Genomic DNA, 23516 nt, shown 5'->3' with positions numbered 1-23516 from the left:
TGTCACTGGTTTTCAGTCTGAGTTTCTCTTCTGTCTGCATGCTGCTGTGTGATCAGGACCTCAGAGACATTGACCGAAAAGCAGTGGTTGAAAAGTGGTGCATTATCGCATTACAAACAGTACATGTGAGTTGTTTTTTTTTTTTTTTAACAATTCACAAACTGGTGAAGGGGACTCCTTGCCTTTATCGTGATACACGCCTCTGTGCTGAAGTGTACATATACACACACTTTCATACAATAATCTGGTCCAAAACCTGACAGATTTATGAATCAGGAAGTCCAGAAGTCTTTCAGAGAAACTTAATTGGTTCGGTAATAGCAATAGACAAGATTTTGGTGACTTTCATTAATTTGTCTCGGTGTTGGACAAGTGTGTTTTAAAATGAAGGCTATTAACAAGAGGTACCATATTATTTCCTGCATCAGTGTCCAAAATCGTGTTTCTGTCAGAGAATGCTTCCAGTGTTGAGAGTACCTGTACACACACACACGTATATCGTATATGTATGTCTGGCAACCATGCAGTAATTTTCTGCCTAAGTTTACCATGGTAAATGTGCATGTTGTGGTGTTCCGCTTTTACTGTTTGACACGCCTTCCTACCATGCTTGGCCTTGGCTTTTCCATACTTTGACCTTCTTCTTTAAGGGTTTTTTTTACCATGGTAAACTCATGTGAAAGCCAGCTCTGGTAGAATTTTTGCAATGCTTTGTGTATTTTCCTGATTATACAATATTTTATAAAATGAATAAAATGAGCTGCAAAACAAAGCAAAAATGATTCTGCATTGGAATAATGAGGAAAGCATTTTTTTTCTTTTTATTAACCCTACTTTTTGTGTGTGTTTTTCTTCTTCCAGTTATAATAACTTCGACCTTTGATGACTTATGGATTTGGCTTATGTTTGGATTATATAAACGAGTTCCTCTGTGTATTTGATGCTATGGTTAGAATTGTACATCATTGTAACTCTGAGACTCATTGTCAGTACAGGAATTTGTTGTTGAGCTTTTTCTCCATTACAGAGTTAAATGTATACCTTAATTGTGGCATCATTTTGCAAACACTCCAAACCTCAAGATGTGTTTCCAGTTTCTTCTAGATATTGTCTATTATTCAGCTAATGAGGTCTGTGGACAGTTATCTTGAGAAAACCAGTGAATTGTGTACTAATGTTTGCCAGTATTTTATCAAAGCTTCTGAATTATTTCATAAGACAAGCAGTGTACCGCTTCTCTCTATGGTGCTTCACATTAAGTATATTGGAACCAAACTCCTGAGAACATCCACTTTTACCCCGTACACTGTACCTCCACACTTTATTTTACAAGGCATTCAAAATTTTACAGGATTTCAAACTGTTGGCAATAAATTTTACCTCACAGTTTACAACACAGCAGTCCTTACCAACATTCTGAATTTGAAAAGCATTGCAACAGTAGCCAGATGTCTGTTGACTTCTCTTAGGTCCTAATAATGTAAACCTATTGTGCCACTTATATCTGCCTATTAATGCTGGCATCTTAAAGTAACAGCAGTGATGAATTGCAGTATGACTGGGCTTGCCAACATTCTATCATCATCTTTAAACTAAACTGGTAAATATCGATTCATACAACTCTGTCTGATTGACATTCCTAAATATTCCTATTCCCATTCCCATTTATAAGACCTGGAATACAGACAGAAGGACGGTTTCAAAATCACATGTGAGACCGGGGGATGTAATTGAAAACCATCTATTATTACTATTTTTATTATTATTTAGCACTTTTCATCTTATCTCAGGATCTTTTCATAGTGACCTTACTGAGATTGGCATGTAGCACCTACCTGGATTTTATGGACACCTTTTTGCATAGAGAGAACATTCCTCAATCATCATTTTCAAATTTGCTACTTAGGTCTTTGTTGTCCATTTTAGAATGATGTTCCTGGGGCTGATTATGTGATATCCAGAAAATAAACACAAACAAATGTCAGTAGTAGCCATCATTTCTATCCACTTCACTGAATCCTGGCAAGCCTAATAATAAGAATAATGAGCTTCCCTTTTGTGAACTACTGCCTTCGACTCTTATGGTGCCCTACGTGGATGATGGAGTGTGGTTGAAGTGCCAATGCCTTATTTCAGCTGTCTCGCCTGATCTAGGATCAGATTGTTTTGTGTGCTGCAGTTTTCTTGACTACAAAATTGAACCAGCCTGTTCAGCAAACTGTAGCTTTTATACTTATAATGTAATGCCATCACCTTAGTTTTAATAGCATGTACTGGCTTAGCGACTGAATCTATAAGTATATCAAAAGTCTGCCAAAAATCATACAGTTGCAAAATTATTGTGTCAAGCCAAGACTACTGAGGGATGTTAATTTAAAATTGCATGAGATGATTATATATTCTTAGCATGCCTGGGCTTTGAACTGTATGATGTATGAATCATTGTGACTAATAAACAGAGACTTTGAAGTGCAGCGGCCACATCTCTTCTTGTGTCTCTTGCTCTCTCATTCTCCTTTTCTTTCTTTTTCTCTTGTTCCCTTCATCCTTTCTCTCCTTCCCTCCCTGTCTCACTGTCTCTCTATAATCAGTGACATCTCACTGTAGTACTTACCCAGTTGTCCTCCTTTTCCTCTCTTCCCTCTCTCATGCAGCCTTTCCTCTCTCTCTCTTTTCGCCTCCTGCTCTTTTGGTCTGTGGAAGCGTGCAGCCTAATTGATGGCCAACTTTCCCCTCCCATCTCTATTGTGTCTCCCCCTCCACAGGACTCCTCTTACCCCCTTGCCTGGTATTGAGCCCTACTGGGAGGGGCCAGAAGGGAGCAGCTACAGGCCCCCACCCGCCAGTCCTCAGTGAGTGCCCGCACCTCATTCAGCAGTGTGCGCTGGCTTGGCGGCATGTTCCATGTGTGGTGCTAGGCACAGTCCACTCGCAGGCAATGCCAAAACAGACTAATTTTTAAAAAAACAAGGCACTTTACATTTCCGTATGACCAACAGAGGCTGTCCCTGCATTTGGCTCTCTGCGATAGTCTGTCTTAGGTGGCCAGCAGGTGAGGACATTTCTCTCGTAAAGGTCAAAGAGGCATAAAGCCACTTAACGCGTGAGGTAGATATTTGATAAAGGAAGAGTAGAATATAACCCCTGCTTTGGACATTATTCTCATTGCCAGCAGTTCCCTTTACATTAAACTACTGTGCCTGCTGTGCCGGCATTATAATCCAGGTACAGCAATGCAATATTAGCCATGGCTTTATGAGAAGCCATCATGCACATGCACAGCTTTTTTCAATAATTATCAGCTGTTTTTTTAATTAATTTATGCTTGACAGCTGCTGGGCACATAAGACCCTTACAGCTCAGATGCTGAAAATGTATTGGGGTCGAGGTAGATTTGACTTTCCTGTGTGTCTATAGAGGCCTGTGTCACTGGCCATTGCCTTGGCAGCATTGAACCGCTGGCTCCTCCCCCCCCCCCCCCCTTTGGCCAGACTCTTCCCATCCCATGGGTATCTCTCCCCCCCTTTCCCCTGCTACTGCTTTTCATCTTCTCTGCGCCGTGGCAACCTTGTATTCCTGCACCATGGCAAACTTATTCCTACAGGTCCCAGCTATGCCCTCTCCCTACAACCCTCCTGCCCCCTTCTACTCCTCCTGCCAATACGGGTGCTGAGAAGCTAAGCTTCGGGTAACAGTGGGTTCCACTGTGTGTGACCTTGTCATTGTTAATCAGACCATGTACAGTTTTAGCTGTCCTTATCATCTGGAAGGTCCAGGCAAGTCTAACAATGAAAGGCGTCCTTACCATATATTTTAACCGATCTCATGAATTGATCTTGTAATGATGGGATTTGACATGTGGTTGTGGGTTTGCAGTGTATGGGATTTAGCAAAGCCCAGAGAAGACTCCCCACTTTATTCTTTTTGTTCATTGATTTGGTTGTGATTTGCCCCTTTGTGTGTGTACTTTTTGTGCCTACTAACTACCAACATCGTGCTCTTTAGAAGATTCCTACAGTATTTCTTTTACTGTGGTAGATTGAAGACAGATTTGTATGTTATAATTTCATTGGCAACAACTACACTACATTCACAGACATAAAATGATTATTCACTTCAATGTTACATTTTCTGACCCTGATAAATACTTTTTATCTACACTTTCAGGATAGTGGCACGGTGTGGTGATTTCTGTAAAAGCAAATCCAAGTTTCACTTCTAACCCTCACCACATTTCAGAGAATGCATCTTCGCTAAATGCATCACATGTTGGTGAATATCTCCCTTTAGTGAAAATCGGCAACTGCCTCAAAAGCATAGGCAGGCTGTATATCCCAGAGTAACAAGTCACGGTTATTAAGGGGTGACGACTGTGATTATTCAATCTAGTTATATAAGCCGCGTTTCCACCGCAGGAACTATACCCCGGAACTAGGAACCTTTTGAGGAACTCAGTGCGTTTCCACCGCAGGAACTAGGGTCTAAATTTAGTTCCTGGGGCTTTATTTTACCCCCCAAAAGGTTCCTGCTCGGGGGGTAGTACTTTCCGAAAGTACAGGAACCTTTTGGGTGGAGCTTGCAGCGCTGAACATTTCTGATTGGCCGAGTACTCGCAGCATTTTTATGTGTTTTTTGTTTTCAGGCGCCATGTTTAAAAATATGCAGGCGCAAACCAATTTATTTTCATAATAACTTCAAATCAAACTTGTATGTTATGCGGCGCAGTAGCCTACTTTTGGTTATAGCCTGCCAACGTCTTGGAATTATAACGTGTGCTCTTCTGCTCTTTTCTTGCTTTAGTATTTGTTTTATAAAATGCTAAGCATTCGTGCTGGGACAGCATATTACGTACTAAAACATTCAAACGGATTAATTCGGTTGCTGAATATTTTCTTCCGGATTTTCTTTGTTAGCCCGTTGTAATTGACTCAAAACGTTTGATACAGTTATGTGAGGTATGCGGTAGTTCTGCGTAATTAACATTGGTGATACAGTACAAGCAAACTGGAAATCACAGTTTTTGTCAGGGTAAAATAACAGGTTAATTCGTCCCTTTAGCTTTTTCAGACTGCCGTAATTTTACTCCATTTTACTGCCATTTTTCAATTCCACGAAAAGACCAGGAAGACTATGGACTAATTTATGGTGCATGGTTCGCATCTGGAGGGCACACTTCGCTGCTCGGCTAGCAGTAACTTCGAAGGAAAGCAAACGGTGGCTGTACCACTACTAATTTACATTTTCACGCAAGTCCGAGTTTTCGTTCTGTTCTTGTCATTTTGCGATTAGCCTATATGGAATTGACGACGAGAAAGTAATCAAACAGCAAATTGTTTACAACGTGTGCATGTTTTCTGCTGTTGTTGCCAGTTATACATATAAATGTGAATGCATTCTGTCGCTTCGGATGTCAAGACATGAAAGCGAATGTTCGCATAAAAACATAATGAATGTGTTTGAGAGGATATATGAAAATCAATAAATACAAAAGTAACCATATATAGTCATTGTTGGTAACCCGTTGTATATAAGTGGAATAAACCCCTCCGGGCTGTCCCGGTTATTAGAAAATAACATAGGCTACTTCGGTGGTAGTATGGGGTTACAGAAGAAATCATATGACAGATGGACCGACGACAACGTCGCTTTTTCATACATCAGTGGGCTAATTTGCCTAATCTTCGCGGTACTTTAGACCCCGGTGGAAACGCAGACAACCATTGGCTGAAGGAACCTTTTAGTTCCTGGTAAAGTAGTTCCTGGGACTGAAAGTTCCGGGTAATTTTGGTGGAAACGCGGCTATAGACTTATACAAGTGTGGAGCCTGTGACTGACAAAATGTTTCTGTCAGAAAACAAAGAGCACCTTTTCATCTGCAGAAAAATCATCTATATGTCAGAACTTAACATCACAATAAAGTTTATGGCAAAGCTTTCTATGAATGGTCCTTAATACCACATAACACCATATCATACCATAACACGCTGTATGCCTATTTGTGGTTGTTGACATAACAATTTATCAGTGTTTATGTGTTGCTTGTGGTGGACTAATGTCGGTCTTATGAAGGACCTTTCATAGAATGTATTACCAATACTAATGCTTTCTTTAAAAAAAAGTGAAACATTTTGTTTCAACACATTTTTTCTGGGACTTGGCAAATAGAAATGACATAAGGATTGTAATTGAAAGGTCTATGTATATATTCCTCACTGGATAAAGCACAGTTTAGGGTGAGAAAGCTGAAGATACCAAGAAAGGACCCTATCACAACCTGTCGACCCTTGATATTTGCTGTTGCCGAATCTCGAACAATAAGTAAAACTTTTATTTTAAAAACGATGTTTTCACAGATTCAGTAAATTCTCTCCCTGCTGCAAATTGTGGTGAAGTGACACTGTCATCTTCAAACTGACATTAACTCTTATAGGAAACAGATACAGTTTTCACTGTGTAGTGGTCATGATCACCAAAATGGCTTCTTGTCACGGTCAAATAGCATGTGATGCCAGGGGGTGCCAGTGAGTGCCCCCGAGACTGTCAGAGAATGATCCTCTCAATGTGCCTCGTATCTTTCCAGATTTTTCGCAGGGAAACGGCCCCTGAATCACTGCCTCATTGTGACGAACACGCTACTGCACACCCGAGCTTGACCGCACCATGCCAGTCATTCTGCTGGGTGCCGATGCTCGCCCACCTGCTGACTTGTTTTTTGTTTTTAATGAGTTTGCAATGCATGGTGACATAAAATTTAGTTATATTATGAGTTCATAGTGCGTTTTTTTCTCGGCCAGTGCCTCTACAGTTGTCTTTCATTTTATTTATTCTGAGATTCTGTTTCGTAATATCACTTAAAAGTTAGTTCATTAATAATTTTATATTGACTGTAAGCTTATGTACAGTGGTCAAAATTATAGTGTGTTTCAGTTAGCAGCTGCATTTTGTCTTCCAGTGTCATGCAGTATTCATTATATAGATATATAAGTCATACATCAGTGATTATTATTATTATTGAGAAGCACAAAACCCCCCAGCATTATGAACAGGACAGGTCATACTTACTGGACACCTATGGTTATGTTTTCATTGTGAATACAGGACGTTAAAATTATGTTTGCATTTTTATCTGCATCGATATCCTGTGACAAATTAACTCTTCACCTAAGTCATGGGTGTGGTTCAATACAGGGATCACCATTGCAGCGACAATCAGTAAGTTGAGGTGCGTTTAATGCAGTTAAGTGAACTGAAATATGAAAACTATTTAGATTATTTTCCCAAAATCAACATCAAAGTATAAAAGGAAACATAATACTCTGCTTTCCCAAAATATATCCCTCACGTAGTGTGAGTTATTATCTGCAGTATTTTGATTGTTTTGTATGAAGTCACATTCTGTATTTAAATTTTGGTGATTTAATTTAATTTGAATCTCTTTAAAGTGTTAGCTGTTACTTTAGTCATTGTAGATGGATCTTTATGGACACTGCCTGGCCAATGGCGGTCATGTCTTTGTACCCTCAGCTGTACATCCATGGTCAGTAGACTGTAATTCTGTCACACACTGCACTTCAGTCGGTTTCAGAAGACATTGTGAAGGAGGACTGGAAGTAACAGAAGGAACAACATTGCTTCAAAAGTTGATTGTCATGGAAGTACAGCTCCTTCACCACCACTGTCATGTGCACAAACCTAGTTGTTCAACCCAACATTTCAGGAGGAAAAAAGTGATCATCTATGAACATTCAAACACAAGCTGTATTTTTGCTACTGTCAATAAATTGTTATGGAATGAAACCAATGGTGTTAATTTCTCTTTTTATTTTCTGGAACATGCTTGTTATTCCTCAGTTCTTAATGAATACTCTCTTGATTCACATACTGGTACACACAGAAACATTGAAATTTACAAATCAACTTAGAATGTAATATATTCTAAGTGCGCACTTTTTCATTACAAACTTTAAGCTATACAGTGAGTGAATAATCTCACTTATGTTGATACCTTCTGATATTTTATACCAGAATTACATATTTTTAAATCAAAACTGACAAATTAGAACAATTAAAAATACATTAATGTGTGGGTGAAAACTGACATTGTTTCAGAGACCAATGGTGAAAGTGTAAAGATCACTTTGACTGGAGAGTATGTGTCCCAAGGAAGGTTGAGTAATGACAAGACATATCCAGAAATAAATAAGAGAAATGCAGACCAGCAGTGAGTGTGTTGACCAACAATGCAACTGATGCATGGAGGTCAGGGGTCACTGGGACAGTAAGGATGTGTGTTACTGATTATATATTGGTCTTATCTGGACTGGCTGCCCTTATGAAAAAATCACATGTTCAAAAACCACATGTGAACACCCAACGTGAAGAATACACTTGAACTATAAAAATAATGCCAATTTTAAGATGAGCGCAGGAAAAAGTAACTTATGCTATTTCAAGTTACATGTTTTGTTTTACATGTGAAAATTGTAGTTCACGTTTGAACTATTCAGTCACGTGATTTCATGTCACGTCTTGTTTTTGCAAGTTGAAATTTTCACTCGCGTGAAAAAAGCCAAGTAAGCGAAAATGTTCAATTCATATGTGACATTTTCTTTTCACTTGAAAAGTGAATTTCTTGAATTAAAATATGTGAATATTTTAATTCATTTGTGAATTTATGATTTGCACACATGAAAAGGCACATTTCATATGGTTTTTCATAAGGGTGAAACCAGGATACAGTCAATTCTAGGTAAACCTCTCGGCTGGGGATGTGGCCCTCCAAATTAAATACAGCACACTCTGACACAAATAATAAAGGAGCATTAGCCTGTGTACAGCCAGCACAGCAGGTTATTTGGTGAGCATTGCCTAACCTGACAAGACAAGATCATGATTAATGGTGGGAGCATAAGGTGAGGGAATGTGACACTGATGATGAGGTCACTTGCCCCACCCATTTTTTCTGATCAGATGAGATATGACCCTCATATTTAATTAATGCCCATGGGCCTATAGTGTGTTCTTGACGTGATGCAACTGAAAAACACTGAAACGACTGTTGAACACCTCTGACACAAACAATACTGCAGAGTGGGGTGTTACAAGGAGTTGTGTGACTCCATGGTTGACCAGTAAAGTCACATGACTTGGAATAGTGTGTCTGCAACCATAGACCTCATAGTGCTGTTTTTGTTAATAGGAAAAATGGTTGAGCCACTCACCACAACAATTCTCTTGCCCAGTCTGCTGTCGAAGAATGTGAATTGCCATTCAGTTACTCAGTGGCTAAAGTAATGGGACTTAGACATCTGGAAGTTCATAAAATAAAACACTCAGCATTCATAAACAGTAGATACATAATTGATATTTTATTGATCTTTCAAATTTGTGAAATCATTTTTTGAATGGGGAACCTATCCGTATACTGAATATGAAATAGAGGTTTCCTATTTGTCTGTGGTTGGGTGTATACAAATAGTTGATTGCATTGAGTTATTGTGCTGATGGTGCTTATCCCCATGTGTAGGTGATGTACAGGTTCCTTGTTTTTTTGAAAGGTGGTTCACAATATTAGTGTCTGTAGCAGAAGGTTTAAGCTACTCTTATCCATTTTCAATTTGGCTGGCTGTGAACTTTTTTTCCCAGAGAATGTAGAAGCTTGCTGCTTTCCTCTTGACCTCTGTGACCCATGAGAGTGGGAGTACTGCACTGAATGAACTTCTGTACTCTGTCTCTCCCACAGGTCCTCTGGGAAAGTGAGCCCTGAGAGCATCCGCTCCCTCGGACCCCCATCCGAGTCTTCAGAAGATGGGCGGGGCCCGCCTGCGAAGAAGGTTCCTCAGAGCCCTGGCAAGGAAAAGGAGCTGTCCCTCTATAAGAAGACCAAGAGGGCCATAATAAGCAAGAAGTACAGCGTGTCCAAACATGAAGCAGAGGCCACCACACCCATTGAGCTGATCAGCCGAGGCCCCGATGGCCGCTTTGTTATGGACCCCTCCGAAATGGAGACCTCTGTCAAGCTGCGGCGCATCGAGGGCTTCCCCTTCGTGGAGGAGTCCGACCTGTACCCTGAGTTCCGTCAGTCGGATGAAGAGAATGATGATCCCGGGCCCATGCCCCCTGTAATGGCTACGCTCAGGCCCCAACAGATCTCCCCAATTTCCTCCAGCCAGGAATCCTACATGCAGCCCCCAGCCTACAGTCCCCGGTTCCACAGACCCATGGAAGGTATGACCATCATGGAGAGCAGTCGGCTTCAAGCTACAGGGCAAATCAGAGCCCCGCCGCACCACAGGATCTATACCCATAGCCAGTACTACGGCTACCTTGGCAGCCCCGGGGATCCTGACCCCCTGCCTCCCTTCTACATGCCTGAAACCAGCCCGCTTAGCTCTGTTATGTCCTCACCCCCTTACCTTCCCATTGAGGGGCCCTTTGGTCACCCCACCATCCCAGAAGAGATGGGGGAAGGGGAGATCCAGCACTATGCTTCCTCTGGCAGCACCCTCCCCTTGACGCACGTTCCTTCCTCCCACTCTCCGGACATCTGGCAACACCCTGATTTTTCTTTCTCCGGTCTGGAGGGGCCCCACTTCATCCTCCCGCCTCATCACCCTTTGTATCTTCACCGAGACCCTACCATGCCTCCTCCCCACTTCTTTCCACCCAGCAGCCTCCAGCCCTCCTCCCTCCAGGTCACCTCTTACCCTGGCATCCTGCCATTGGAGGCCCCAAAGAGCCGCCCGGGCAAGTCTCCCAGCAAGGTTAAGCCTCAGGGCCCTCCAGCCAAGCGTTTAACTATGCAAGGGGCACAGAGTTTAGGGCAGCTAAGACACACGAGCCACGGTATGGGTGTACCGGTATTGCCTTACCCTGACCCGGCAGCCTACATTGGCAGCCCAAGCACACTTGGTAGCCTGGACACACGCTGGTACGATCCTGGGCCCCGACTCAGTCCCAGGGCCCCTCGCAGAATGGAGCCCAGCATGCACCAGGTGGTCCTCCAGCCATCACGACTCTCCCCGCTGACCCAGAGCCCCTTGAGCTCTCACGAGGGCTCCCCGGAGATTGTAGTCCGGCCCCGGCCCCGCCCCGGCATTGTCCAGCCCTCCATACCTCCGGAGTTGTCTGAGATCACCCTGCAGCCCCCAGCTGCGGCCAGCTTCTCCCGGAGGTCGTCTCCCTCTTCCTCGCCCGCCCAGGGCCAGGGTAGCAGGCGGGCAAGCCCCAGCTACCGCTCCCACATGGCCTTTGCCACCACCGCCACAAGCTATCCATCCCAATCCCCATCACCCCCCATGGAAAGCAGCGACGTTTTTGGGCAGATGCCATCCCAGAGGAGGACAGACGAGGAGATGCTTCCATCAGAGCCCTCTCCACCTCAGTTGTCAGCTTCTGGGTAGGTGCACTAGGCCGTCAGGGGGAAGTAGCTTTCACCTTCCCGCCAAATCTGCAGAAAAGGATTGCCCTCCCTGTCCCTGCAACCCCCCAAGTCAGGTTTTCTCATTTTTCAGATGCACTGAGACTTCAATTCTCAGAAATATTAATAAGTTGTTGTGTTTCACTGCATCACATGCCTAACCTCAACATCCAAAAATATTGAAAGGTTTTCAAAAGATTATCTGTGATCGATATATTTTTTATCAAGAACAGCTCTCAGGACTTCACTGTTCTTGTACTATAACCGCTTATCAAACAGCTGCATATTAAGGTGAAAATCATTTCCATTTAGAAAATATGTCCTTTCTTATTCTGAAGTCACTCTGTTCATCTGAATAGTTCATGAGGAATAGCTCCCATTTCACTCAGCTGCTTATTGTGTCTGTGTGTGTAGTGTCTAATTTTATCACTCATCCATGAAGTGCCATCTTTAAAATCCTAAAATTCTGGCTTCCCTCCCTTCCCAATTAAAATTATTTGACATATTTAAAGAAAATCTATTTTTTATCCACATTTCATCCTCTGAACACTAGTTTAACTTTAACTAGATAAACTTTAAGGGTTCTTATCTTTTTTGCTGTGAAGCAAGTGCCACCTTTCTTCATAATCAAATTCTGGAGAATTCAACCTTTCAAATCTTCAAATTCTTTCACTGTGTAGTTAATTACTTGAACTTGCATTTCTGATTTGACTCTAGTGCATCCAGCAACCACTTGCTGATCCCAATTTCCCTTTTGTTCGTGCTTTATTTTTATTTTTTTTGGTTTGTTTCATGGCTTTACCTCTCTTTCACCCAGCAACAAGACCCCACCCAACGCCTTAACCCACCCCCACCGCCCTACATTACCATCTCAATTGAGGCAAAACAAACTTCTTGTTGTGACTAACTTCAGGCTTTTTAGGAACCCCCGCTGTTTGTGATGCAATGTGGAGAGTGCTTACAGTAAGCAGTGTGCTGAACAACATAGCAAACCGAGGGGTGGAACCAGGGTGGAGGCGAGGGGTGGTGGGGAATATCCTCTTCTATAGTGGCCTGACCGCATGATCGCCTGTTCCCCTACCCTTCTCTCCCACCCCCTGCCCTAGGGAGCCCCAGGTTTAACTGCCAAGGGGGGAGGTGGAAGGCTTACTCAGCCCAAAAAAAAAACCATGTTGCAGCTCGATTGTCCGCTCTCATCTTGTTGCAATGTCTCCATCATTCTCAATTAGGGACAGTTTGGTCATTGTAATGGCCTCGGGAGTCTGACCTGCTTTGTTTTTTGATTGATCTCAGCTATCTGGGCAGCGTTGTTGTGACCAGGTCTTCTCCATCGCAATAGGTAAGGGTTGGATCCATGTCTGAAAGGGGGGGGGCAGCAGGTGGGGCTTATGATCACCTCTTCCTTTAAAGGGGAATACGAGTCTACGGGTCTTGCTTTCTTTAATTCGCTCCAACTATATACCCGTGCCAACTTAAGAGATCGTATTTTATTTTCTCCTTTCAAGTTTTGTATATGAGTTCTGCAGTCTTAAATAATTTGTGTACTCTCGCTGTACTAATTGCAGAATAATTAGGTGTCCACACAGTATGTTAGCACAGAAACAGATTTTATGTTAGGTTATTGGAGAATGTGCTTTAAAGATCAAATACAGTGATTTTTTATAATTTATTGTGTAATGAGCTAACCAACGATGTAAAATTTTGTAACAGATTGTTGAGTTAAAGGTGTAAAAATGACCTTCGACACCTTTGCTTGATGATGCCACAATAGGCTCTGACAACACCTCTCAATGTGCTTTTGTGGGTATAGCTACAGAAAAGAAAGAAAGATGGTTTGGAATTTATTTAACCAGGTGTGCACTAATTCTCTTAAGAAATTACATGAAATTGAAACTGTGATTTATAACATGGGACATAAAAGGTGATGGATAGCCTATGCTGGTATGTTTTTGGAGAGCTGTCCAATTGGACCATATAACATAGCCACATATAACAAGGTTTCATACATATAAATTACTTTTGAGGGAATTTTTTGAGTGTTTTTTCCATGTTTTTTTTCATGGAATTACGCTGCCCTAAATAGAAACAAAGTTTCAATTGAGGTACACAGCTTACAGCAATATCAGCTGAACTATTAACAGCTGAAACAGAAGATTCTAGTAGAAAACATTTACTGTGCTTTCTGGGGTTGAGGAGCCTTTTAGAGATGTACATTATTGGTGCTGAAGTGAAAGTGTGGGTCTCAACAATACTCAGGGTACATGTGGATGAGAATTACAAAATAGAAGGGATCCTTGTAGCCCCATGTAATATGTGGATGATGGTTGCACTATAGTGGAATACTTGACAATGGTTAAATTGTGACAGCATGCTTTGGGGTGGAGAATATTGTTTTACTGATAAGAAAGGCTAAAGAGATTGGATTTTAATAAGGAGGAAGAAAATATTGACTCACAAGTCATTTCATGATTTTCAATGAAAGCATTTTCACTTGAATTTTGATTGTTTGATTGATTGATTGTGGACTTACAGGTTGGGTTGCCAGCCTTGAGGTGCCAAAAGCATTGATGTCTTTTCCTCACTTCTTTGATGGAAAGCCTTTAATTCTGCAGTATTGAAAAATAGGGATGTGTTGCTTCATGTAATATCACTGAGTTGAAAGTCTCATGATAATCTCATCTTGCCTGATTGCTTACCAGAACCACAATAAAACATCCCTCACTCAGTCAGCTAGTCTTTTATTTGGGGGAGGGGGCATAGCCTTGGTGAGAAGTAGATCACTGACAGCTTGTATAAGTTTTGTACTTTGATCTGGGTAAAAGAATGATTGTGTGAAAGTGTGGCTTCCTCAAAAAATACCATGAGAACATATAGGTGAGTAACTGTTTTCCCTTCGCTTTCTCTCAGATGTCCACTTCCCTGTTCACTCCCACGGGGTCTTAAGTGCTGTCACTTAACACACCCCTCCTTTCTTCCAGCCATTTCACACTGACAGTCAGCCATTACCTGAAAGGAGTCTTTTTTTACATTTCATCAGTTTTGAGTGATATTAAACAGGTGACCTTTTATCCTGCTTGGTGATAAAAGTGAAAGAGAAAAAGAATGTACATTTTTCACTGTATTTGCACTTTAACAGAAATGCGCATAACTGAAAGCTGTACATTTCAGTTATTCATAATACACACTTAGTCTATGAATCACAAAAAATATTGTCACCAATTTTTGGATGCTTACATATGTGCCAAAAATGGATTATTACAGTACTGGAAAATACAAAAGCACTTGACCAGTAATAGTACATTCTTGTGTTCATTCTTGTGATTAATGTGTAGCAAATGATCTGCTCAGATACTTGAAGCATGTACTTGTAAATGATATTTTGGACTGCAGAACAGCCTCAATTTTCTTTTCTTTTTTTCCAAAAATCCATGAGAAGCAAGTGTCCTTCAAAAATATTAACATGTATTGATGAAATGTGTTAAAAGTGGGGAAATGCCCGTTAGAATGGGATGTACGGCAGCTTGGTTGCTGCTGAATTTGTGGTTGACTGCACCATGAAGTGCTTTTGAGTGTATTCCCCTTTAAAGTCATGTTCCATGTGCAAAATGCCATGCATGCCATCGCTAAATATTGCTCTTCAGTTCCAAAAAAAGAGAGAAAAAAGAGAACCAGTCTCTTAATAAAGTTGTTACATTTGTCGTCCAAGTGTTTTGGTTTATTTTCTTTCTGTGACTGTTCCCAAGTAGCCATTTCCCCCTCCCGCCATCTCTCCCCCTGTCAGCATGGTGAAGCCCATTGTAGACAGTATCCATGTCTATGAACGCATACAGTATCGATGATGCTTTTGTCGCTCAGCTGTGTTTTCCCCCCCTGCTAATGGCCTCCAATCTCTCTCTCCACAGCAGCGGCAGAAGGACAGCCTCCCTATAACGCTGTTTCCCTTGTTTCTGTGCCTCGTGAAAACCCTGTGTGTGTATTTGCAAGCATCTGCAGGGTGTCAATAAACAAAAGAGTGCCAAAGTCTTGACAGGAAGACAACAGCTCGCACACACACACACACACTCTTAGACCTGGCCATATTGATAAAATATATTGCAAAAAATAGATGAATGGGAAAAGTGCACTTCACATAGATCTGCTGATTTGGCACTGAGAAAAGTGCCATTACTCATATAGGCTTCAAATCACTTGATGATCATAATCAAATCTTAGCACAATTTTACATCACAAAATGTTGTATGACAGGGTATTATCTTTGTTTCTGTCACACAAGAAATTTGCAACAACAACAATAATAATAATAGTAATGATAATAATAGTTATAATGGTAACAACAACAATAATTCCAGATTATTTGGATGAATCTGAGGATGTAACTGGAGTTGATTTGTAGGTTGCCAATGGCTGCCTATAGCATGGCACTGACACTGGCACCACTTGACTTGAGGAGAGGGTGCTGGAAACACAAATAGCGGACATCAGGACGTCCAGAATGAGGTCTGCCCCAAACTGATTTGGCATTTTTCCCTGTTCTCTTCCCAGAAAACGTCTAGGTGCATCGAGTGCCACTGCAGGGTCTGAGAGGATGGACGCACTGAGATATCAACGCATAAAAAAAGCCAAGAAGGTTGTCATCAACAACAACAATTCTAAATCTAGAAGAAAAACAGGTGATTGCATGCTATTTGATGGAAGTTTTAAATCCATTACCTCTTGCCTCAGAAAACTATAATCCAGTCTATTGTACAATCTGAAGTTGTAATCTTAGAACTCAACATGTTTTGTCTTCTGTCTAAGTGTTCGTACTATTAGTAGGAGTAGTAGTAGTAGTGATGGTTGTAGTAGTAACAGCAGTAATATTCATTTTATTATGACGACTAGGTAGAGCACAGAAAAAGCACATGAGAATGGTATAGTGTATGCTATATATTTCAGACTCTTTGGTGACTCATCCTACCTGCCACACAGTCTGATATGACATCCTGACCATTCCTGGTTCCAGTTCTGATTGTTGCCACTGTAGCCCCAATGGGAAGGGTATAATTGGTTATAGCATTATCAACGGTGTGAGAAGTCAGTAGGATTGTTTCCAAGAAACTTCTGCAATCAATTGGTCACCTGCAGTCTACTTGGACCAGCTATATCAGACGTGCACTCCCTTAACGCAGAGCCTAGTTGGTGGACTACAGATTGAATAGAAGGAGTGACTGGCAACCTTGCTTTGGAGGCGGAAAAGTGCTTCCCTGGACCCTTTAACATTCACAGGAGGATACCATAATGATGAGACAAGCCTTTGGATACCATCCGAAATTTGGAGCAAAAGTAAAAATTGGAGTTCAAATTGGTTTAACTGCATACTGGTCAAATGTATCCTTGGCCGTTTGTGCTGCAGACCTGCAGTCACTGTGGTCAGGCAGGGATTAATGGGACACTTCCTGTCTTGCAGGCTTCAGTCAGGTTATGCTTATGCAGCAGGTGATTCAGACTACCCAGCATCCCTCCACTGAGGTGTGAGAAGGTAGTATTGTAAATCACTTCTGCAGTAGCTGTAGCCACTCCAGACAAGTGGTTATCATGGCTTCTGTACTGTTCACTCTCCTAAAAAACCTCACCTGGATGCTAACCTTTGTCATAAATAATACTCAACCTCAACTGTACCCACCGGAAACCATTCGCTCTCTCAACCATGTGACGAATCACTTACTCATCTTCGTACTCATGGCTATCTAATCTTCATAAATGTTAATGAAAGCATATTATGGTGATAGTCACCAAGAGGTTGCTGGAGGGCATAAATGCAAAAGGAGGCAACAGGAATTATCCCAAAGGAGCTGGTGCATTTGTCTTTCTGGACAAGAAGAATTCCCACTATGCAATACTAGAGACACCGGGGAAAAACCTACTAGAAACCATATCATGCAGGAAAATAGACTCCCCTATATTTTATTTGCTTGTGACTGTATGCAATATTAAGCTCCAAAGAAAAAGTTTTATAAATTTATTGAATTTCAATGGATATAACTTTTTAAGAGAATTCAATTTTGATGTTGATTAGTGTCTTGAAAGTGCTATGACTCATAAGTACTTCCACCAAAAGTACCCGGAACTACTTTTCAAGGAACTAAAAGGTTCCTTCAGCCCATGGTTGTCTGCGTTTCCACCGCAGTCTAAAGTCCCGCGAAGATTAGGCAAATTAGCCCACTGACGTATGAAAAAGCGACGTTGTCGTCGGTCCATCTGTCCTATGATTTCTTCTGTAACCCCATACTACCACCGAAGTAGCCTACATTATTTTCTAATAACCGGGACAGTCCGGAGGGGTTTATTCCACTTATATACAACGGGCTACCAACAATGACTGTATATGGTTACTTTTGTATTTATTGATTTTTATCGATTTAATCACCTGGAATTGAAATATTCTTCTGCAGCCGTTTGGGCATATTTTACCGTTGTCAAGCAAAACTGTCATTGGTAGTTGAACTTGGACCGTTGTTATGCAACAAATAGGATATAACAGGCCAATAGTCAGATTGTAACTGTTTTATATATCCCATAAAAAATTATGGCAGTCTGAAAAAGCTAAAGGGACGATTACTAGAATTAACCTGTTATTTTACCCTGACAAAAAGTGCGGAAGGTGATTTCCAATTTGCTTTTACTGTAGGCTATCACCAATGTGAATTACGCAGAACTACCGCATACCTCACATAACTGTATCAAACGTTTTGAGTCAATTACAACGGGCTAACAAAGAAAATCAGGAAGAAAATATTCAGCAACCAAATTAATCCGTTTGAATGTTTTGGTACGTAATATGCTGTCCCAGCACGAATGCTTAGCATTTTATAAAACAAATACTAAAGCAAGAAAAGAACAGAAGAGCACACGTATAATTCCAAGACGTTGGCAGGCTATAACCAAAACTAGGCTACTGCACCGCATAACATACAAGTTTGATTTTAAGTTATTATGAAAATCAATCGGTTTGTGGCTGGATATTTTTAAACATGGCGGTTGAAAGTAAAAAAAAATAACACTGCAAGTAGTCGACCAATCAGAAATTTTCAGTGCTTGCGCCCCACCCCAAAGGTTCCTGTACTTTTGGAAAGTACTACCCCCCGAGCAGGAACCTTTTTGGGGGTAAAATAAAGACCCCCAAAATAAATAATTTAGACCCTAGTTCCTGCGGTGGAAACGCACTGAGTTCCTCAAAAGGTTCCTAGTTCCGGGGTAAAGTTCCTGCGGTGGAAACGCGGCTTTAGCCGCAACTTCTCAGTAGTCTCAATGCTTTGTTGTTGTTTTTCAAAAGAAGTTTAATGTTTAGGTATAATGCAAAATAAAACAATGGCTTACTACACCATTGATATTGGGCTGGTTATTTGAACCCAAATGGTGTGGTGTTCCCAGTTTTTGTCTTTGGCCATTTTGACTCTTTGCTTAGCGCATGTTCATGCCAGCCCATCTTTGCTGGTTCTCTGACTGCCCGTCATCACCCTTCCCAGGTGTGGCCCCCTCTCAGACCCAGCAGCTCCACGCCTCTCAGGTACTCCAGCCCGAAGAAGCTCTCTACCTCCGCAAGAAGAAGAAAAGGCCGGCCAGACAGGACCCGTACGCCCGCTTCTCCGCTCTGCTGTACCGCCGCCCGCCCCGGGAGGACCAGAAAGCCATTCTGGCCAGCATGGATACAGGGGACCCAGACCACGCCACGCTTCTCTGAGACCGCCCAGCTAAAACCATGTCTCTACCCCTTTCCATCTCACCTTGCAACCTTCTCCACTGAATATCACCTGATTTGGCCCAGCAAATCACTGATTGCCATCCGCATCCAGAACCAATGGTTTTACCCTTTGGGGTTGTACTGTTGTTGTTTTATTAATTGAATGAAGAGTGCTTTATTCATTTTTTTTTCCAAAGTTTTACTCCAGTGCAAAACAAAACAGAAAATTAGAGGGGAAGGCGTAGCTTTCAAAAGGTTGCCTAATTTACAAGGGACCAGATCACTAGGAATGTATAAGATTTAGATGGTAAAACGTTTATTTTAATGTTTAGTCATTTAAAAATGTATGTCAAACCTTTTTCAAAAATCTATTACAGTATTATTATGACATTTTGTTGAGAAACTTTGCTCAGTGTTCCTGCAACTTAACAGACCATCAAAAGATTTTGCAACCTAAAGTCTAGTGGGTCACAGTCGTTTACAGCAACCAATCACACTGCTCACATTCCGTCATATGCTTTAGTCTGCCGGTGTTCCCTTCCTTAGGGACAGTCACCTCATTTGTAGAACACAGGGTTTTTGCTTCTACAATATATACCTCAGAATACTGAACAGTTTACCACAGACAAGGGTTTAGTAACAACACATGGACTTACACCTTCCCTTAGACAGATTTATTTGTATTTCTATTTAAAGCAGAATTCTTTATTTAATCTGTTAATTAACAGTTAACGATGTTAACAACAACAGTTAACATTGAACTTTTCACAGTAAGCTGTTATCATGTTCCTGTAGATAATTTGCTGTGTTGATTTTCCACTTAAACACACAAGATTCCTGTAAAATAGCAAAAGCATGTTTTGTAAAATTCACACTTCAGTCATAGGCGGGGTGTCCTTGGTTCTCTTCTTTCACTATTCGTGGACCATGATAAATTCTTAAACCTTAGTTAAAATTTCAGAAGCACCACTTGGTTCCTTTGAATGTTTCATATTGTCAAACCACAGGAAAGGCTTTCTAATGTAAAGCACAATCAGAGATGCGCCTGTTTTGAACAGAGGGTTGTTTTCTTCGCTGCAGCCAAACACAAATGTAACCCTAAATAGAATGTCAAATATAAAGGGAGATTTTATATTTGTAGATTTAAAAAAATACTTGTTGAGCATTTAAGTGCTATCATTATAACCGACGCCTTTTCATGTGTGTTTTCACTATTAGGTTTTGGCTTATTCTCTTCTGAAAAAGCCAAAAAAAGAAAAACAAAATTGCACTGGAGCAAAATCTTGGTTATGGTGCTCAGTGGCTATATACATTTGTCGTCACATTTTATTCATATTCCTTGCACTCTTGCCAGTATGTTTGGTTTAGAGGGCTCCTATCCCTAGACACAAAAAGTACTATAGTAATGCCAAAAATACTACCACTTCCTTAATCAATAAAAACAACACATGTACTGTACTGTGAGGAGGATAGGATTTTGTGCCATAAGATACTATAGTATTTTTTATTTCATGTTGGGGAGAGCTCTAACTTAAATATATAGAAGGCTTCTTATGGGCCTCTCTGGGGCTCATAATGCATCTAGTTGCCTGTTTTTTATTTTTATTTGTAAAACTAAATTAACTGTCTTTGTTGGCCATATTTGTAGCCTTGACATCCATTGGGTCATATAAGTTGTTGCTGTTTGTTGTTACTTTGTGTAGTTGCCCAGCTGTGGCCTACAGGCACCTCCAAAGTCCTCACGTCTGCATTCTGTACCATGAAGAGGCCTCAAACTCACTGATGGGACAAACACAATTGTGGGATAGCGGGGCTACAAGAGGCCATCTATTGCAGCTGAAGTGTTTATTTTAGATTCTCAACATCAAAGGGTGCTTAATCTGTACATGTTTGTGTGTATTCTCCAGTAGGAATGGACATGGACTGGTCTGGACTGAACCATTGCGTATTTGCTGCAGTGGGGCGGTGGTGGTAATGCTGCATGGGGGTTCTGCTGTCACAACCCATTGCCGCAGGCGTCCGCCTCCCCCACTCACAGAAGTCAACCTGACCAGAGGTGTGTTTGTACCAAGGTTTTTCTGGTCTGATACTATGACTCCTGTGGGATGTCATGAGTACAGTCCTGTTGACCTATTTGTGACCATCCATTTCTCAGATGAGAGCAATTCAGTCTAGCAAATGTTTGCATCATCATGTGGTCAGAGCCATCACACCCCTGTATCTCAGTATACACAGCTGGGCTGAAGTTAAAGCTGGCCCTGAGAGATACCAAAAGAAGCCAAGACCTAAACTTGGCTGGAGTGAGTGTCAATAGGGCGGGTTCCTCCCAGTCCGTTTCTCCTTCCTGGGCAGGGGTCGCATCCCAGATCAGTGATCTTTGTTCCTGCTTCTGGCTGTGTTGCTTTTCTCATTGCACACAGTGTGTACTTTTCCCTGACTGTTTGAAGCTGCCCATGTGACAGACCTGGGCCAGTCACAGAAATGTGCATACATAGTATGCAAAAAGAAGAGCAGCACAACCAATGTTAGGTCACATGAACGGAGCCAGAAGTCCATCACTGACTCTCAGGCTGGTCAGTAGTGCACTAAAATGTGTAAATGGCATCAGAATGTGCGATTAAATTCTGCCTAAGGAACTGGTAAATACAACCAAACAAACCAAAATCAACTCATGGGAATCATCATTAAATTATATATAGTCAGTAGACAATGACCTTAATTGCAATGGTTTAACAAGTGGCTCTACTTCTCCCAAAATGAGCATTTCTATGTGAAATGTGCAACAGATTGGTTAGTAGCTGAACTGGAGACCACTTCCCTGGACAAAGGTTCTAAAAACTACCTTTCTGTTGCAAATGTGTAGAAAGCTTTGAGACTCATAATTTAAAATTTTCAAATCCAGGGCACTACATTAAGGGGCCGTGATCAAATTGCCATTAAATGAAACAGTGACTCAACAGTATTTGTGATTTAAGGTCTGATTTAAGGTCTGTCTGCTGCAAGCTTTTTAACACCCACTGCACAACATCTCTCAAGGCTCAAATTGGTGCTTTTCCACAACAGTGATTTTTCTAAACATTTCATTTATTACTGGTGCGATCTAATGTTGATTATTTGACATAGATGTTGTAATATTATGATTATACATGGGCAGCAGGGCGATGTCAGGATAGTGTGAGCGTTTGACCCGCTCGGAGGACTCTGAGGCTGTAGGGCTGAGATGTGTGTGGTTGCTGGGCCACTGGTGGCATGTTACGCTCTTACTGCTGGGCACACTAAATACATTATGTAGTTGTGGAACGATGGTTACCTTAGGTCACTAAAGGCTGGGAAGTCTCTTGAAACTTTAATTAAGTCCCTTCATATTATCCATGTCTTAGTTTCATTTTAATGGACTAAGTAGCTTGAATGAAACAAAAATACACATTTGCAAATCGTTCACATGCTGCAGAAAGTCAATGACTAACATCTGGCCTGGCACTTGATGTGGCGGAAGACAAAATTTTGTTCTTTTAGTGATAAATGACACACCCCTAAGCTTTTGTCAAGGCAGTGTGCTCCTGAAATTAATATCATGTAGGCTTCAAAGGATAAAGGGTTGAAGAGGTTACATTTGTGTAGTTGGCAGGAATCTTTAGTCACAGTTTGAAGCTTCCACTTTAAATATATTTCAAGAACACTAAAAATACTTTTTTTTTCTGTCGTTTTAGCCAAGGAAATTTAAAGTGGAAGGTGCAGAAGTATTTGTAGTCCACTTCTTGGTGGTTTATTTATTTTTTAAAATGTGACATCAAAGGAGGTGCTATGTATACACATTAACATTTTGTAGCAACAAAAAAGTACTTTGAACTCGATCTGTTTACATGGTTGTGATAATTTTCATTTCATACAGATTTTGTTTAACTGGAGGATGGGTGAGGAGTCTTTATTCCTTCCCCTAAACTTACTGTGTGTGCAGACATTTTGGCTAAGCATAGGATAACAGCATGTTGACATGGAGAAATAAGGACAGCAGCATTTTATAATGGAGGAATAGTATGGACAGATTCAGTCTAGCTAAAATATAATTTTCCCTTAAATAAACTCATTTAAACAGGTGGCACTTTTTTTCTTTAATATTGAAGCTCTGTGGTTGCTGTGCATAAGGAAAATAGTTGTACAACTTTATGAGGAAACTTACTGCTACTTGTTTCGTTTTTGGTCAAATTAGCCATTATTTAGGTTTTGATTGGGTTTTTGACTTGTAGTACTGCAAAACCAGCATTGAAGTTGGTGTACTATACCATAGCATAAAAATCTAAAATAAGTTTTCTGTGAGTATTCCATAGTCTTTTGATAAGCAGTATCAGTAGATGTGATTTCCATCTTGTGAATAGA

General features: G+C 41.1%; 1 protein-coding gene across 7 annotated transcripts in view; it reads left to right on the top strand.

The window, feature by feature from the left end:
* igsf9bb (immunoglobulin superfamily, member 9Bb) overlaps nucleotides 1–23236 on the top strand; it is a 133849-nt gene extending 110613 nt beyond the window's left edge. For 3 of the 7 annotated variants that reach the window (XM_064351054.1, XM_064351056.1, XM_064351053.1), the window contains exons 18-22: nucleotides 57–125; nucleotides 2766–2852; nucleotides 9743–11398; nucleotides 15962–16089; nucleotides 18925–23236. In XM_064351054.1, coding sequence (XP_064207124.1) covers nucleotides 57–125; nucleotides 2766–2852; nucleotides 9743–11398; nucleotides 15962–16089; nucleotides 18925–19139 — 2155 coding nt within the window. In that variant the 3' untranslated portion in view covers nucleotides 19140–23236. Of the gene's footprint in view, nucleotides 1–56; nucleotides 126–2765; nucleotides 2853–9742; nucleotides 11399–12712; nucleotides 12759–15961; nucleotides 16090–18924 lie in introns of those variants that run through there. The other 4 variants (XM_064351058.1, XM_064351057.1, XM_064351060.1 and 1 more) reach the window with 3 other exon arrangements.
* Nucleotides 23237–23516: the final 280 nt, after the last annotated feature.

The sequence above is a fragment of the Anguilla rostrata genome, chromosome 9 (assembly GCF_018555375.3).
Source record: "Anguilla rostrata isolate EN2019 chromosome 9, ASM1855537v3, whole genome shotgun sequence".
Classification (NCBI taxonomy): domain Eukaryota; kingdom Metazoa; phylum Chordata; class Actinopteri; order Anguilliformes; family Anguillidae; genus Anguilla; species Anguilla rostrata.
Note: the sequence above shows the minus strand (reverse complement) of the source record. Positions and strands in the feature narration are given on the sequence as shown.